We start from the raw sequence: 17,320 nt of genomic DNA, 5'->3' as shown, positions 1-17,320 counted from the left end.
CAGTGACAGCAGCAGAGGCTTTTCATCCAGCTTGGAGCAGCAGAAAGGAAATTAAAAGGGTGATAAGGGAGCTCCTTCAGCAGACAAGGGAATATTCTGTGCTAGCAGGGAGATAAAGTAATATTTCTTCCAGCTCTGGCAAAGGCTCAGAAATGAGACATGGGGTGAAATTCCACATTTATAGGGATTTTATAACTCTTACCTGGGCTGCAGGATAACCATCAGCCTCGCTCATATTTCCTCCTCAGAGGAGGTCACAGCAGCACAAAGAGAGGGAAGGAGTCTATAAAGAGAAGCCAGATTAGCTCCAGTATCCAGGATAATTTTGTGGCTTTGCTCACCCAGGTCAGCCCAGGGCGATGGGTGCTGCCTTTGGGTGCTTTTCCAACACCCCCTGTGCAGCATGAGCCAGGACAGCTCCTCAGCTCAGTGTGCAGAGGGTTTGCAGTGCCCTGGGACCCCAGAGCTGCATCTGAGCCCTCCAGGGCCCATCCCTGGGAGCCCTGGAGCAGGAGACCCTCAGGAGCAGGGACACCTGGGGGTGCAGGGGGAGGGAGCCTGACCCCAGCAAGGCCCCCCAAACCATCAGCTGCCTCTCCTGCACTGAGGGACCCCATCCCCAGTGCCCCCCGAGCTGTGAGCGGGGGCAGAACCCCAAAAAGGGCCCTCACACCCCATCCTGCAGCTCAGAGCAAACCCACGGGGGCCCTGCCTTGGGCTGGGGGTCCCTGACCTTCACTGGGGGAGCTGGTGGGAGAAGGAAGGGAGCAGGGGAAGGAAGGGGAGCAGGGATGTTTTATGGAAAAGGAAAAGAGCAGGGATGTTCCACAGGGAAGGCAAGGAGCAGGGATGTTTTATGGAGAAGGAAAAGAGCAGGGATGTTTTATGGAGAAGGAAAGGGAACAGGGATGTCCCAGGGAGAAGAAAGGAGAGCAGGGATGTCCTATGGAGAAGGAAGGGGAGCAGGGATATTCCATGCATGGAAGGGGAGCAGGGATGTCCCACAGAGAAGGAAAGGAACAAGGATGCTCCATGGGGAAGGAAAGGAGCAGGGATGTCCCATGGAGAAGGGAGCAGGGATGTTTTATAGAGAAGGAAAAGAGCAGGGATGTTCCACAGGGAAGGCAAGGAGCAGGGATGTTTTATGGAGAAGGAAGGAGAGCAGGGATGTCCTATGGAGAAGGAAAGGAGCAGGGATGCTCCATGCATGGAAGGGGAGCAGGGATATCCCACAGAGAAGGAAAGGAGCAGGGGAAGGAAGGGGAGCAGGGATGTTCCACAGAGCAGGAAGGGGAGCAAGGATGTCCCATGAAGAAGGAAAGGAGCAGGGATGCTCCATGGGGAAGGAAAAGAGCAGGGATGTCCCACAGAGAAAGAAAGGAGCAGGGATATTTCATGGAGAAGGAAAGGAGCAGGAATGTCCCATGGAGAAGGAAGGGAGCAGGGATGTTCCATGCATGGAAGGAGAGCAGGGATGTCCCACAGAGAAGGGAGCAGGGATGTTTCATGGGGAAGGAAGAGGAGCAGGGATGCCCAGGGAGTAGGAAGGGAGCAGAGATATCCCTTGGAGAAGGAAAGGAACAGGGATGTCCCACAGAGAAAGAAAGGAGCAGGGATGTCTATGGAGAAGGAAAGGAGGAAGGACATCCCATGGAGAAGGAAAGGAGCAGGGATGTCCCACAGAGAAGGGAGCAGGGATGCTCCATGCATGGAAGGAGAGTGGCTTCTCCTCCAGCCCTCTGGAATGAGGGCTTTGCCCTGGAACCCTCCCTGCAGCCACAGGGATGAGTGGGGGATGCTGTGGGACTCCCCACACCCTGCCCAGATCCAGCATCCAACCATGGTGCCACTCCCTGGGACACCCCAAAGATGCCAAAATCCCCAGGAAAAAGCCAAGGAGGGATGGAAGGATCTTTGCATCTTCAGCAGAGCCAAGGGGAGGTGGCTCAAAGGAAAAGCAAAGTCTGGAACCACAAGCAAAGGGGGCCCTGCTGCCCCAGAGCCTGCAGTAGGAGCTGCCAATGTGTTAAAAGGGAAGAAATCTCCTTCAAACAAAAGTAAAATTGGGGCTGCAGCCAGGCCGAGTGCAGAGCAGTCAGGGCAAAATATTCACGTTAAATTAATTTTGCTTCAGGGTAAAATATTCACATTAAAATTGGCGCCTCCTTCAAATGAGGTGTCCCAAGGAGCCACTGCCACCAGTGAGTGGGGTCAGCAGAGTGGCTGAGGTGGCTTTGCCCACATTTCCTGGCTCCTGACCCCTCAAACCCACAGCAGTTTTTGGGGGGGCTTTTGGCCTCCCCTGTCCCTGAGCTGGGGCTTGCTGGCATTGCAAAAATGCCTGTGCAAATTAACCCCCCCCTTGCCAGCTCATCCTTAATGCTGGAAAAGTGCTGGGATACAAATTGTGTTTATTTAATTATTTGCAATTATTTGCACAGAAAAGTGAAGGAATCCCCCAAAAGTGCTGGGGGTCACTGGGGCTGTGTTTGACTTTTACCAGGATCCCTGTGACCCCAAAACCTTCCCACCCTCCACCTCAGGGAAATGCTGACTTTGGGCGAGTCAGGCCCAGAAATCAGATTTCTCTGGGGGTTTTTCACTTCTCCCCTTCAGTTCAAGCACATTCTTTTAATGGCAATGTTTAATTATGCAATATTGAGCTGGATTATTGTAATTAACCCGTGGTTAAACGGGTTGGGGCTGTGAGGGGCCGGGGGTGCCTTTGGGGACCCTCGGGTGCCTTTGGGGGCCCTCGGGTGCCTTTGGGGGCCCTCATGTCCCCACAGCTCTGGGGGGGGAAATCTTCCACAATTCCAGCAGCAAATTCCATCATTTCTCACCCAACCAACCCAACCAACCCAACCCAACCCACAGACACCACAATTTATTCACCACCTGCCCAGTTTGGGAGGGGGACGAGGTCCCTCCATGTCCCCCCATCAAGGTCCCTCCATGTCCCCAAATCCCAGCTGGCACCAGGCCAGGCCTTTGGGAATATTTTAAACCTTTCGGAACATTTAAAACCCTTTAGGAATATCTTAACCCTTTAGGACTATCTTAACTCTTTAGGAATATTTGAAATCCTTTAGGAATATTTAAAACCCTTCAGGAATATTTCAATCCTTTAGGAATATTAAAAACCCTTTAGAAATATCTTAACCCTTTAGGAATACTTAAAAACTTTTAGGAATATTATAAACCTTTTAGGAATATTTTAACCCTTTAAGAATATCTTAACCCTTTAGGAATATCTTAACTCTCTAGGAATATTTTAACCCTTCAGGAATATTTAAAAACCTTTAGGACTATCTTAACCCTTTAGGAATATTTTAACCCTTCAGGAATATCTTAACCCTTTAGGAATATTTTAACCTTTTAGGAGTATCTTAACCCTTTAAGATTATCTTAACCTTTTAGGAATATCTTAACCCTTAGGAATATTTTAACCCTTAGGAATATTTACAACCCTTTAGGAATTTCCTTTAGGAATGTTTTTATGGGATTTAGGCTGGCAGTGCCTCAGAGCTGTTGTGTCCCTGGTGCCAGGGAGGGAGGGCTCTGCTCAGTCCCAGCACCCCCAAACCCAGCCCTGGCCCAGCCAATCCCCCCAGAGCTCCATGCTGGGAACACCCCCAGGGATTGCTCCAGGCAGATTCTCCCCCTCACCTCCTTCCTCACTATTTTTGATTTAATTTTATTTTATTTTCCCCCCTGGCAGGGGGGGGGAAATAAAAAAATCCCCAAAACTCAGTGCTGCCCATCTAGGACTGGAATTCAAGCTCCCAAACTTTTAATGACAAAACGTAAAAAAAAACCAACCCCAAACCCCCAGAATAAACAGCAAACAGTCACTCAGGCTACTTTTCTCTGCAGGAATGGGGTTTTTTTGTTGTTGCTTTCTTCATCTTAAGCCTGAACAAGAAGCAGTTCAGCCCCACCATGGGCCATCCCTCCCCCAAAGCAGACAAAAAAAGCCAAACTCCTTTTAAAGCACTTTTTTTCTTTTTTTTTATTGATTTCATTGAAAACAGAACAAGAAAATGATCAGAGCCAAAAGGCTGCCCCTTTAAAACTGTCAAAAACATTAACAGAAAAAAATAATAATAATAAACATGATGGCATTATGAATGTTCTAGAAGAGATGAACAAAAAAAAAAAAAACTTGTTACTGCACTAATTACAGTATTTAAAGATATATGCAAAAAAAAATTAAGATAATGACCTGCCCAGCCACCACACAAAAGGTGATGGCAAATTTATTCACACTACAATACTAACAATTTAAAAAAAGTTTTGTTTTTTTCCTGCATTTTTATACTAAAATCACTTTGTTCTTTTTATACAATTGATAAGTTTATATTCACGTGGTGAGCAAAAATCACACCAGAATCAGCACCGTTTTGTTTTGTGGTTTCTTTTTGTTGTCATTTTGGTTTTTTTGGTTTTTTTGTGGGTTTTGTTGTTTTTTGTGGGTTTTTTTTTTTAAGCTTTTTTTTTTTCTTTTTTTTCTTCCATGTTTTTAATGCTTGTCCCCGATGTTTCAATAATGGTAAAAAATAAATCAGTTTATTGAAACCTCATAGCATGTGGCTTAAAAATCAATCCAAGGTGCCCAGCGTGGAGCAAAGGGATGGGAACAGACGAGCTGGTGGCAGCTGGGATCTTCTCACCCTGACACGTCTGTCCACCCCAGCCAGTCCAGGTCCTCTATAATATATATATCATTCACTTTATCTTTAAAAAAAGGGGAGGGAAAACTGGTTTTCTTTAGGAATTAGTGTCTTGTAAAATCCTCTTCAGCCTTCTCTCTCTAAAACCACTGGTGGGATGGGGTGAGGGGAATTCCTTCACGGAGGAACCCAACACTGAGACAGGAGCAGGGCGTGGAGCAGAGCTGGTCTGAACGGAGAAAATCCAGGAGGGAGAGAGCCAGGGATCACAGGGAAAGATTCTGGGATTCTTCTCATCAGATGAGAAAAAAGCCGTGGGGTTTGGAGAGAATTGAGGGTATTTTGTAGGGCCCCACCACAATGTCCTGCGAGATGGGGGAGGAATTATTCATTCATATATTAAAAAAAAAAAAAAAACAAACAAAAAACCAACAAACAAAAAACCAACCAACCAACCAAAAAACCAACCAAACCAACAAAAAACCAACCAGCACAACCTGCCCCGGGGCTGTGCCATGCAAACCCAGAGGCAGCTCCCTCCCAGGAACCAAGTCCCATCAAGTATCCAGAGTTTGTTGTGGCTGAGCTGGAGGTGAGGGCGGGAGGGCTCCAGGACACAGCGACATTCCGAGGACGGGCGGCTCCCCTGCCTCTGACAGCACTCAGCGCCTTCACAGGGGAGGCCAGGACAGCTCGGGTGGCCAAAAAAACAAAATGCAACAGCCACCCCTGCACACAGAGCTGTGAAACCCAGCAGCTTTCCAGGAGCAGGGAGGGGAGAACATCATCACGGAGGTGGGATTTGCTTTCACTCCTTCCTCAAGTAACAGTCGGTGGCACAGCCCTAAGTGTCACAAACCCTTGGCTTTCCTTGAGCGGGGTTTTTTATCTTTTTTTTTTTCTTTTTTTTCCTTTTTCCTTTTTTTTGTTTTTTTTTTTTAATTTTCCGTGTGGTTTTGTGTCTTTTCTTTTCTCTCTCTCTCTCTTCTTTCTGTTTAAATGGAAATCGCGAGGGTATGTGAATGTGTGGGGCGGGAGGCGCGGGTGTCAGAAGGGGCCGGCGGCGGTGGCGGCGGAGCTGGTGTCGGGCAGCCCGTTCTCCTGCGTGTCCTGGGCAGAGGTGCTCGCCTGCCGCTGGGCCAGCGCCGAGCTCGAGTGTTTGCACTTGGGTGAACCGCACTGACAGCTGAAGAATTTGCCTTTGATGTCCCAGAACCTGTCCCCGTAGTCGAAGCTGCAAGAGAGAGAGAGAGACAGGAGGGCTCAGTGAGCGGGACATTGGTGCTGCCGCAGCTGAAGAGAACCTGGGGTGGGTTGGGTTGGAGCAGCCTCAGAGATCGGCCTGTTCCATGGGCAGGGACACCTTCCCTTAGAGCTCCATCCAGCCTGGCCTTGGACAGCTCCAGGGACCCAGGGGCAGCCCCAGCTTCTCCGGGCACCCTGTGCCAGGGCCTCCCTGCCCTCCCTCATTGTGGAAGACCTCAGCAACGTGTGGCTACAGTGACCAGGGAGGCCACAACCCGACAGACTTCTTCCTTTATCTAACACAATCCAGCCCTGCCCTCTGGCAGTGGGAGCCATTCCCTGGGTCCTGTCCCTCCATCCCTTGTCCCCAGTCCCTCTCCAGCTCTCCTGGGGCCCCTTCAGACCCTGCAAGGGGCTCTGAGCTCTCCCTGGAGCTTCTCCTCTCCAGGTGAGCACCCCCAGCTCTCCCAGCCTGGCTCCAGCCCTGGAGCAGCTCCATGGCCTCCTCTGGGCTCTCTCCAGCAGCTCCAGCTCCTCCCTGGGCTGGGGCAGCTCTGCAGGTGGGGTTGAGCACAGGGGCAGATTCCCCCTTCCCTGCTGCCCACGCTGGGCTCAGGGCTATGAGTGGACACATCCAGGTCATCCTGGAGCTTTGCAAACTTCAGGAGGATCCCGAGGGCCCAAACCCTTGGATCACAGGGATGGAGGGAGGCAGCTGGGGAGCAGCAGAGCCCTCAGAGTCCCACAGTGGCAGGGCTGGCACGTACCCGATCTCCTCTCCAGCCTCTATGTGCCGGGTGCTGAAGAAGGCGATGCGGGGGAAGCGCAGGTCCTGGTGGGACATGAACACCCGCACGGGGATGAGGTTGGGCTCGCACAGGTGGTTGATGAAGCGGCTGATGTTGCCATAGAAACGGGCGTCGATGCAGTAAACCTCTCCATCCTGGGGAGAAACGGGGCAGGGCTCGTCAGGGCACGCTGGCCTGGGGGTTATTGGCTTTAATAAACGAGCAGGCTCTGCATGAATGCTGCACACAGCTCCAGGAGCAGCCAGGCAGGGCACTCGTGTGGGTTTGAATGGACTGGAAACACACACACACAGACTTTTATACTCAACAGTAGCCTGAAACCAGAGCTTACTGCACACCCCACACACCCCAAGAGCTGGTTTTGAACACCCTGGCACACCAGTTCTCCCAGTCCAAGCACCAGTTTGGCACAATGGGATTGATGCTCAGTGCAGACACCTTACGGGTAGCAGCCCCTGGACAGGGGAACAGGCATCTGTTCTGTCCTCTAATTGAGCATGACAGCTTGGAAACACAAGGCAGAGCCTTGAGAAAACACAGGGTTGTGCAGATAAGAGTGAAAGTGAGAACACAAAAATTCCCTTTCCAGAGAGCCCAGAGAGCTGTAATACTTTGTTTTCCTTGAAAATAAAAGAACCCCCCTCAGGGCTTTTTATTCCAGCAGAGAATGACTGTGCAAAGCAGAGGCTTTAATTACAGAAGCTAATTTCAGTTGCAAAGAGGCCAAAAGCAAAAGGATCCATTAGTGGTGCTCCAAGTCCCTTTTGGACAAGCACCTCAGATCATTAATGGATGAGCTGTGCCACGTCACACTCGGGGTTCAGGAGCCCAGGAAAACATCCCCAGAACTGGGGGAAGCATCACCCCAGCAGGCCTGGAGCACACACAGTGTCACCAGCTCTGATTTCATCAATCAGTGATTTCACTCCCTCAATTTCATCCACAGAAATGCCATGGTGGGGCAGGATGCCACATCCACATCCACAGCAGGACATGGGACACTCCAGGATCACCTCACACAGGGCTCTGAGCAACAGCTCAAGGGACAGGGACAACAGAAACCAAAACCCAGACAAACAGAAATGACAGCCCAGGTAACAGAAATGACAATCCAGATAACAGAAATGACAGCCCAACCACTGTCACCATTCCAGCCCTTCCTTTGATTTACACAGGACCTTGAGGGCCCCCAGGGCTGGGATTCACACCCTGGCAATGCCCCATCACTCTGGAGGACACAAAACCTGCTGGCTCTGCCCTGCCCTTCTGTGCCCAGCCTGATGGGCAGCTTTAGCCATCCCCCAATGATTTGGTGCCTGCTTTTCTCCACATGTTCCACCTTGCTGTCCCTTCCTGCTTCCCTGAAGCATTCCCAGGAGCCAGCAGAGAGGTTCTCCCTCAGGGCTAAGTAAGAGGCAGGGCCCAGCTGGGCTCTGGCTCATAAACCAGGCTAAGCCCTTTTCAACTTCTTAATTACAGTCTGACCCCCTGTTTGCACACCAGACTCATTATTTATCTTTTCTCAGCCCTTGAAATGTGTGTTGCTTTAAAGAAATGAGAAAAAAAAATAATAAAGCAAAGCTTCTTTGTCACAAGCTAATGACAGAAACAAGGCACAGAGTGTTTTACAGCCTTCCTTGGAAGCCTCCCCACTCCTGTCAGTCCCCAGCTCACTTTTCTCACTTCTCCTTTCCCAGGGGGAGTCTGAAGTCATGGCCTTGCTTAAAACTTTTAGATTGCACTTTGCAAATCAAAATTTCTGCCCTGAGAGCCCCCACAAAGCAGTGCAGGGGAACAAACAGCAGCAGAAGCCCCTGCCAGGGTGGATCCTTTCTGAGTGAACAGGGTTTGTGGGGTTTTTTTTACTCTTTCAGCTAATCATCACTTCATGAAGAACTGACAGAGCTGCCAATCCCACAGGTGCCAGGTTAGGAGCACCAAAACCTGGACAATTGAGCTCAGGATGCTCCAAGGGGTTTGGCAGAAGAGCATCTTGCCCAAAAGTGGTGTGGGCAGCACACGTTGGTTCTGCTGCCCTTTTAACCAGCCCTAACTCTCACCTCAACCACCTTTCCCCTAAAGCACACCAATTGTACTCTCTGCAGGATTTCCCTGCACATCAAGATGGAGACAATGATTGTCTGGGCTCTTTTGAGGAGTCAGGAGCTGGGGTTTGTTGTGGCACCCTGCAGACCCAGTACCTTGTTGTCCAGGTCGAAGAGGTAGGAGTCCTCCTCACGGACATCGGCCTCGGAGTCGGAGATCAGCTCCCCAACGTACCTGTGGGCACAGGGACAGGCAGGAGTGAGATCACAGGCCCAAACCCCTGTTTTTGGGAGAGAGAAATGCCCCAAACAGCAGCCCAGCCACAGATGGGCAACCACAGCCACAGTGCTGGCCAGCTCCAAGCCACCAAACCGAGCTCTGTTAATCCCCAGCAGGGAAAATCTGGCTCCACCTCTTCAGAGCAACACTTAAATAATATTATAAATTACATTCATGATATTAAAACCACTTTAATATAAAAATAAATCCATTTTTCCTGAGAACTAAGTTTCCTTTTGCAAATCTCTCTGTTGGCCAAGACCAACGCATGAATCCAAGTCTCCTGAAGCTCCTGGTCAGACTCAGGCTGTCCCACAACAGCTGCAGTGCTTGTGCTGCTCACACCCCAAAACAAAACACTTCTGTCTGCCCCTCATGTATTTCCCAGGATATTTTGAGCAATTACAGGCTACACAACTTCGAAAGTTTTGGTTTAAAAGTCTTAGGTTTGGTTTAAAAGTCTAACCTAACGTGGCAGGATCCCTGGATCCCTTCTCAATCCCTCCTGAACCAGGATAAATGTGAGCTGTGGTGCCAGCTACAGCCACCCTGTTGTAAAGCAGGTGATGGGCAGGTTCTCCAAGGAGAATGAAGCAGGTGCTGCTTGGCCTGGGCTTGCTGAGAAGAACCACACAGCCAGAGAGGTCTGGCTTTGATGCAAACCCCCTTGTGGCAGGAGTCCCCACAGCACTGGTGTTCCCACCTCTGTCTCCTCATCTCCATTTTCAACAGTTTTGGACTGTTGAGATTCAACACTTCCTGCCCTGAGCTGCTTCAGTCAAAGTAAGAGACTCAGAGTGGAGGGACTGAGGGAGGGTGTGAGGAAGAAGCAGCAGCACAGCAGCTTTTCAACCCAAGGCCAGGGTTTGGAGCAACCTGGGGTAGTGGAAGGCGTCCCTGCCCATGGCAGAGATGGGATTTAAGGTCCCTCCCAACCACCCCAGTCTGTGTTTCTGTGATTTTGGTATGCAAGTGTTCCCAGCCTGCAATGAAACAGGGATTATTTCAAGGAAAGGATTCACCACATGAATAAATATTCTTTGCAGCATCAACAGAATTTCCATGGCCATGCTCTAGCAGCATTCCTGCAGCCCTCAGGCACATTCCAAGTGTTAAACAACTGCCTCCAATCCCCCAGGGCTCAATGCAGCATTGAACTGCCAGGCTGGGGAGGAGGAGAGCCAGGAAACATGAACCTGGAGAGGATCCCTGAGCTCTGTGACCAGGGATTTTTGGCTGTAGTTCCCAACTGGGAGCCTCCTGTTTGCCCTCACTGCTCCACTACTGGAAATCACCCACTCCTTGGAGGCCTAAAGCATAGAAAGGTGGCCAGAGAGGGAGAGAAATTGCTGTGGAAAGGCCCAGCAGGCAGCAGCAGCTGAGAACAGCTGAATAATTCTGCTCAGAGAGGCCCCGTGCCCAGGGAGAGCCACTGCAGGTTTATGAAATAAAATACCACCACCAAATTAAAAATCATTGGTTTAATGCTCCTTTAAAGCCAATTCCTGTAACTCATTTCCTTTCCAGGGCTGTTCAAAGATATTAACAGGTCCCTGATTTTCCAGGCCCTGAGTTAGGGAAGGATGTGCAAGGGGTGCATGTTCCTCCCAAAACCCAGCAGGAGCCCCTTCATTTAAGAACTCCTGTGGCCAAGGCAGTGCCTTTCTAGCCAGCAGATGTTCAGCACACTGATGGCAAATAACTCCATCCCTGAGCTTCCCAGGGCCTCTCATCACTGCTCAAACAGCCTGGGCATGAGTGAGCTTGGAACAGATGATCTTGGAGGTCTTTTCCAACCTCAATGATTCTGTGATCAGAGGGAACTCCATGCAAAAACCAAGAGCAATGAGCAGTCCCTAGCACAGGCTCCAGGGTTTTCCACAGGATGTGGGAGACAGGAGGCCTGGCTGGAGCTTCTCTGCCTGGAGGTGTGGCTGAAACACCTGCCTTGATGCAGCTGGAACCTTCCTAAAGCACCACTGAACAGAAAGCAAATATTCAAAAGCCATAAATGGATGGAAAAGGAACAGACCAGATCCTCTGGTTTCTGCATCCCACTAACTCCCAGCCTCTCCAACAAAAGGCAGCAGCAGCTGTGCTGTTTCCAAAAGGAGCAGCTCCACCACCTACCAAGCAAGCATGAACAGAGCAGATCCAACCCAACCCACAGCAGCAGCACAGAGCGAGCAACAGCAGCTTCTGAACAGCACCAAATTCCAAGGCCAGGGAGAAAGCTGCCCATGAGCACAGCCCTGAGGGGCTGCAGAGCCTGCAGGCTCCATGGAGCCCTGTGGGACAGGAGGGTGACACTGCCACACGTCCCCTTGGTGCCCTGTGCAGGCTGCCCTAGAGCAGAGGCTGGACAGAGCTAAAGAATAAAGCAGGGATTTATTCAAAGGATCTCCTCCATGGATCCAGCTTGGGCAGCACAAGAGCCCAGCCAGGGCTGCACCCAAGATGAACCAAAATGGCCCCAAAATGCACGGCCGGGCACGGGGTCTCTCCCTGGGATCTGTTCTGCTCCATTTGCATCTTGCAGTTCATTGTCCCATTCCAGCTTTAGCCCCTGCAGTCCCACCCTGCTTGTTTTTCTCTCTCCAGCCCACGGGGTTTGTGCTCTTGGGCTGAGATTTGGATCATTTGTCCTTGGTGCCCAGCTGGAGCAGGAATTGTTTTGTCTCCCTGCTCTGTGCACAGAGCTCAGCATCCCCTGATGTGAAGCCCAGACCCACCCACTAAAGCAGCACAGAATGGGAAAAATAGAAAAGCTGAACCTGAGGCATCACCCTTGCCAAGCTGCTGCTTCCAGGGCTGTGCACAAGGGACAGGAGGCAGTTACAGACTCACAGAATCATCAGGGTTGGGAGAGACCTTCAGGACCACAGAGCCCAGTCATGAACCCAGCAGCACCATCACCCAGACCACGTCCCCAGCTGCCACATCCAGATGCCTTTTGAACACTTCCAGAGGTGGTGACTCCAACACCTCCCTGGGTGACTCATTCCAATGCCTGACCACTCCTTCAGCAAAAAGCCATTTCCATAGCTCTGATCTGAAGCTCCCCTGGTGAAACTTGAGGCCATTTTTCCTTTCACTGATTCCCTGGGAGCAGAGCCTGACCCCCCCTGGCTGTCCCCTCCTGTCAGGAGCTGTGCAGAGCCACAGGGTCCCTCCTGAGCCTCCTTTGCTCCAGGCTGAGCCCCTTCCCAGCTCCCCCAGCCTCTCCTGGTGCCTGTGCAGAGTTCCAGGATAAAGGTCACACCAATAAAGGTCACACCAATACAATCATCCTTCCAAAGCAGAGCAATAACCACTGGACAGAGCAGCTGCCCACCCAGGGCTCCAATGCAGATGTTTAACACAAAATGCTCTTCTGGAGGAGCTGCTCCTGGGATCTGCTGTGTCCTGGCAGCCCTGAGCACTGCCAGCACTGGGGCTGCTTTGCAGAGAGGAGGAAAAGCAGGAACCAGGTTTATGGGATGCTCATAAAGAATCACAGGAAGGACTCATGGAGCCAAGGGCTTGGATTTGGTGAGTGAGAAAATGAGTGTGTGCCACAGGAGGAATGTGCATGGGCACAACATGAATTAGCTCAGCTGTTGAGTAAGCAGCTCATTTAGCTAATGAAGATAGTACCCAGCAGTGGAACAGTGCCAGCAGCTGCTGGCATGGGCTGGGGGCAGTCAGGCTGGGGGATCTGCACCCATCAGCCCCAGTGCTCTCAATGTCTGTGTTCATCACCCCTCCCTGGCTGTCCCCTCTCTGCCTGCTCCTCCTGTGTGCTGCCATTCCAGCAGGGTTTGCTCAAGTCTCTGCCTTTTGTCCTTGCAGCAGTTTCCTCACAGGTTCTGGTCTGTTCTGGGCACTGCACCACAACCCTGGGACCTTTGGTACTTATGGACAGCCCTGCACAAGGACAGGCCTGAGACACTCCCCACAAACAGCAGCTTTTGGCTTTATCTCTAAAAAAATATTTTAGCAGCTGGCAGCTCCTGACCCAGAAGAAATACTTGGCCAATTCACTGCAGAATTATCTTTTCCTTTACTTTTTCTTTTGAATACTGCAATAATCTTCCTCAATCCCTCACCCAATTCCATAACACATCAATAACTAGTTCTAAAAACAACCAGCAACTATTTCCACAGTGGACATGAGTCCAGCCTTATTTAGAAGATCCTCAGTCACTGTAGTATTGCAATGAAGGAAACACTTTCCAAACTATTTAATAAAGTACATATACCACTTTAAAGCCTCAAACTGTGGGGTCTGATGGCAAGTTTTCCACTTGACATAAATCTGAACATTTCTGTGCCTAAGTACTTTATTGAGTCAGGGCCAAAACATGTGCTTAACCCCAAGTGCCTCCTTGCTTTGCTGAATCAGACTAAGCCAGAGCTGTGCCACTGGAAAACCTCTGGAGAAGTCAGGACTGAAGCAGAGAAAATTGTTCCCCACTGCCCTGACCTGCAGTCCCCCATATCTGGGCAAACACAGGAGTTGAGCACATCTTGCAGCACAACCCAAATGTGCTTTTCCCCCATAGTTTGTGTCTCAAAGGCAGAAGAGCTGAGCACAGATCCCAGCAAGACAGAGGGAAGCAGAGAAAGCTCCACACTATGAGAAGCAGGACAGACAGGGCAGGGAATGGAGTCAGGAAACCTCTGGTGAGGGCAGGCAGCTGGGCTCAATGCCAGCTTGATCTGCATGAAAACCTCTCCTTGAAGGGGAGCAAACCATGTGTGCCCTGGGGAACTGCTGGGGCTGCTGGAAGCTGCACAACTTACTCCTGGATTTGGGAAGTGCTGGGGTTTTTGGGATGGTGAAAGCTGAACATCTTACTCCTGGATTTGGACTGGATGGGATTTTCTGGGCTGCACAACTCAGTGCTGGATTTGGGAAGTGCTGGGTTGCTGAAAGCTGCACACCTTACTCCTGGATTTGGGAATGGATGATGGAAGCTGCACAAGTCACTCAGTGCTGGATTTGGGCAGTGCTGGGGTTTTTGGGATGGTGAAAGCTGCACAACTCAGTGCTGGATTTGGGCAGTGCTGGGGGTTTTGGGATGGTGAAAGCTGAACATCTTACTCCTGGATTTGGGAACGGATGGGATTTGCTGGGCTGCACAACTCAGTGCTGGATTTGGGAAGTGCTGGGGCTGCTAGGATGGTGAAAGCTGCACACCTTACTCCTGGATTTGGGAATGGATGGTGGAAGCTGCACAACTCAGTGCTCGATTTGGGCAGTGCTGGGGTTTTTGGGCTGCTGAAAGCTGCACAACTCACTCAGTGCTGGATTTAGGCAGTGCTGGGGTTTTTGGGATGGTGAAAGCTGCACAACTCACTCAGTGCTGGATTTGGGCAGTGCTGGGGTTTGGGGATGGTGAAAGCTGCACACCTCACTCAGTGCTGGATTTGGGCATTGAGGGGGTTTTTGGGATGGTGAAAGCTGCACAACTCACTCAGTGCTGGATTTGGGCAGTGCTGGGGTTTTTGGGATGGTGAAAGCTGCACAACTCACTCAGTGCTGGATTTGGGCAGTGCTGGGGTTTGGGGATGGTGAAAGCTGCACAACTCAGTGCTGGATTTTGGCAGTGCTGGGGTTTTGGGGATGGTGAAAGCTGCACACCTCACTCAGTGCTGGATTTGGGCAGTGCTGGGGTTTGGGGATGGTGAAAGCTGCACACCTCACTCAGTGCTGGATTTGGGCAGTGCTGGGGTTTGGGAATGGTGAAAGCTGCACAACTCACTCAGTGCTGGATTTGGACAGTGCTGGGGCTGCAGGGATGGTGAAAGCTGCACAACTCATTCAGTACTGAATTTGGGCAAGGCTGGGGTTTTTGGGATGGTGAAAGCTGAACATCTTACTCCTGGATTTGGGAATGGATGGGATTTGCTGGGCTGCACAACTCAGTGCTGGATTTGGGAAGTGCTGGGGTGCTAGAATGGTGAAAGCTGCACAACTCAGTCCTGGATTTGGGAAATGGATGATGGAAGCTGCACAACTCAGTGCTGGATTTGGGTAGTGCTGGGGATTTTGGGATGGTGAAAGCTGCACAAGTCACTCAGTGCTGGATTGGGAAGTGCTGGCCTGGTGAAAGCTGCACAAGTTACTCCTGGATTTGGGAATGGATGATGGAAGCTGCACAACTCACTCAGTGCTGGATTGGGAAGTACTGGGGTTTTTGGGCTGGTGAAAGCTGCACACCTTACTCCTGGATTTGGGAATGGATGGTGGAAGCTGCACAACTCAGTGCTGGATTTGGGCAGTGCTGGGGTTTTGGGGATGGTGAAAGCTGCACAAGTCACTCAGTGCTGGATTTGGGCAGTGCTAGGGTTTTTGGGCTGCTGAAAGCTGCAGAATTCACTCAGTGCTGGATTTGGGCAGTGCTGGGGTTTTTGGGATGGTGAAAGCTGCACAACTCACTCAGTGCTGGATTTGGACAGTGCTGGGGTTTGGGGATGGTGAAAGCTGCACAACTCACTCAGTGATGGATTTGGGCAGTGCTGGGGTTTTTGGGATGGTGAAAGCTGCACAACTCATTCAGTACTGAATTTGGGCAAGGCTGGGGTTTTAGGGATGGTGAAAGCTGCAGAACTCATTCAGTGCTGGGGTTTTTGGGATGGTGAAAGCTGCACACCTCACTCAGTGCTGGATTTGGGCAGTGCTGGGGTTTGGGGATGGTGAAAGCTGCACAACTCAGTGCTGGATTGGGGCAGTGCTGGGGTTTGGGGATGGTGAAAGCTGCACAACTCAGTGCTGGATTTTGGCAGTGTTGGGGTTTTTGGGCTGCTGAAAGCTGCACAAGTCACTCAGTGCTGGATTTGGGCAGTGCTGGGGTTTGGGGATGGTGAAAGCTGCACAAGTCACTCAGTGGTGGATTTGGGCAGTGCTGGGGTTTGGGGATGGTGAAAGCTGCACAACTCAGTGCTGGATTTGGGCAGTGCTGGGGTTTGGGGATGCTGAAAGCTGCACAAGTCACTCAGTGCTGGATTTGGGCAGTGCTGGGGTTTGGGGATGGTGAAAGCTGCACACCTCACTCAGTGCTGGATTTGGGCAGTGCTGGGGTTTGGGGATGGTGAAAGCTGCACAACTCACTCGCACACGAAGGTTCCCAGAGGAATGTCCTGCATCGTCCGCACTCCCCAGCCCATCTTTTGTGTCCGGTAAAGCTGCAACCGAGTCCTGGAAAAGAGGAAAGGAGGAAATGGAGCCACACTGATGGCAGCACTCCATGGAAAGGATGAATTTTCATGGAGAGATGAGCAAAAAGCCAGCACCTTCCATCAGCACACACTCCCAGAGGATTTTAATATTCACCCTCCCGTTCTCACCCTGCAGGGATGCTCCACTCCCACAGCTCCCAGCTGTGGGCAGATGCTGGCATGGAAACAGCCCAAGGACAAGGGACTGGTGCCAGGCAGCCCCTTCTGCCTGCCCAGGTGCACACCAAGGGGCTGGAGAAGAGGAGACAGGGCTGGATGCTCCATGTGATGGTGATTTACAGAGGATACAGATGATTTACAGAACCCCACCAGCAGCATTTCCTTCCCCTCCACGCAGCCCTGGGGGAGGCAGGGAAGGTGGAAGGGGATTTACAGCAGTGGAGTGGTGCTGAGGGGGAAGGCAGGAATCTCCCAGGGACTAAAGAACACCTGGAGCTAAGTGCTCTGACCCCTCTGCCCTCTGCCAAAGCCAGGGCATTCAGCAATTCCATCATATCCAGCTGCCTGGCTGAAAGACAAGAAAGAAAAGCTGCAACTTGAGACTTCTTGGTGTAATAGCTGCTCTGTGGAATTTTACTGATGGGGTTTATAGGCAGAGAAACAATCCTGTAAGTCATTCTGCCTCCTGCTCAGCCAGAGCCTGAGTTAAGTGCAGGATGAACAGTCTCCAGGGCTAGGAAAAGCTTGCTCTATCCCTGAGGGAACCAAAACCCACTCTCAGCAACACTGTTATCGGAATTAAGTGAAATCTGATGCTCACCTTAACTTCCCCCTGTTGCTTTTCCCAGTACTTCTCTTCCCCCACCCACTCCCTCCTGCACTGTCAGCTCGAACCAGGGGATGTGAACTTCATCCTGTCTGCCACTGCTTCACCAGGACAAACCATGACCTCAGGGGAGTCATTGCTCTCAGAGAAGCAGGGTCTAACACTGGGTTTGGAGTTTGGGGAAGCTCCCCCAGCTTTTGGCTTGTCCATCAGAGCAGAGCAGAGCTCAGCTCAGCTCTGGGCTCTGCTCTGGAGCCGGCGGCAGCGGGGCCGTGGCT

At 51.2% G+C, this 17,320-nt stretch overlaps 1 protein-coding gene across 14 annotated transcripts in view; it reads right to left on the bottom strand.

The window, feature by feature from the left end:
- Positions 1 to 3,983: 3,983 nt before the first annotated feature.
- The window catches only part of LOC129128747 (histone-lysine N-methyltransferase EHMT1), a 124,783-nt gene continuing 111,446 nt past the window's right edge, over positions 3,984 to 17,320 (bottom strand). For all 14 annotated transcript variants that reach the window (XM_054646245.2, XM_077188987.1, XM_077188980.1 and 11 more), the window contains 4 exons: positions 16,149 to 16,235; positions 8,929 to 9,007; positions 6,686 to 6,861; positions 3,984 to 5,907 (listed from right to left, as the gene is read on the bottom strand). In XM_054646245.2, coding sequence (XP_054502220.1) covers positions 5,721 to 5,907; positions 6,686 to 6,861; positions 8,929 to 9,007; positions 16,149 to 16,235 — 529 coding nt within the window. In that variant the 3' untranslated portion in view covers positions 3,984 to 5,720. The remainder of the gene's footprint in view (positions 5,908 to 6,685; positions 6,862 to 8,928; positions 9,008 to 16,148; positions 16,236 to 17,320) is intronic.

This window comes from Agelaius phoeniceus, chromosome 21 (genome assembly GCF_051311805.1).
Source record: "Agelaius phoeniceus isolate bAgePho1 chromosome 21, bAgePho1.hap1, whole genome shotgun sequence".
NCBI lineage: Eukaryota > Metazoa > Chordata > Aves > Passeriformes > Icteridae > Agelaius > Agelaius phoeniceus.
Note: the sequence above shows the minus strand (reverse complement) of the source record. Positions and strands in the feature narration are given on the sequence as shown.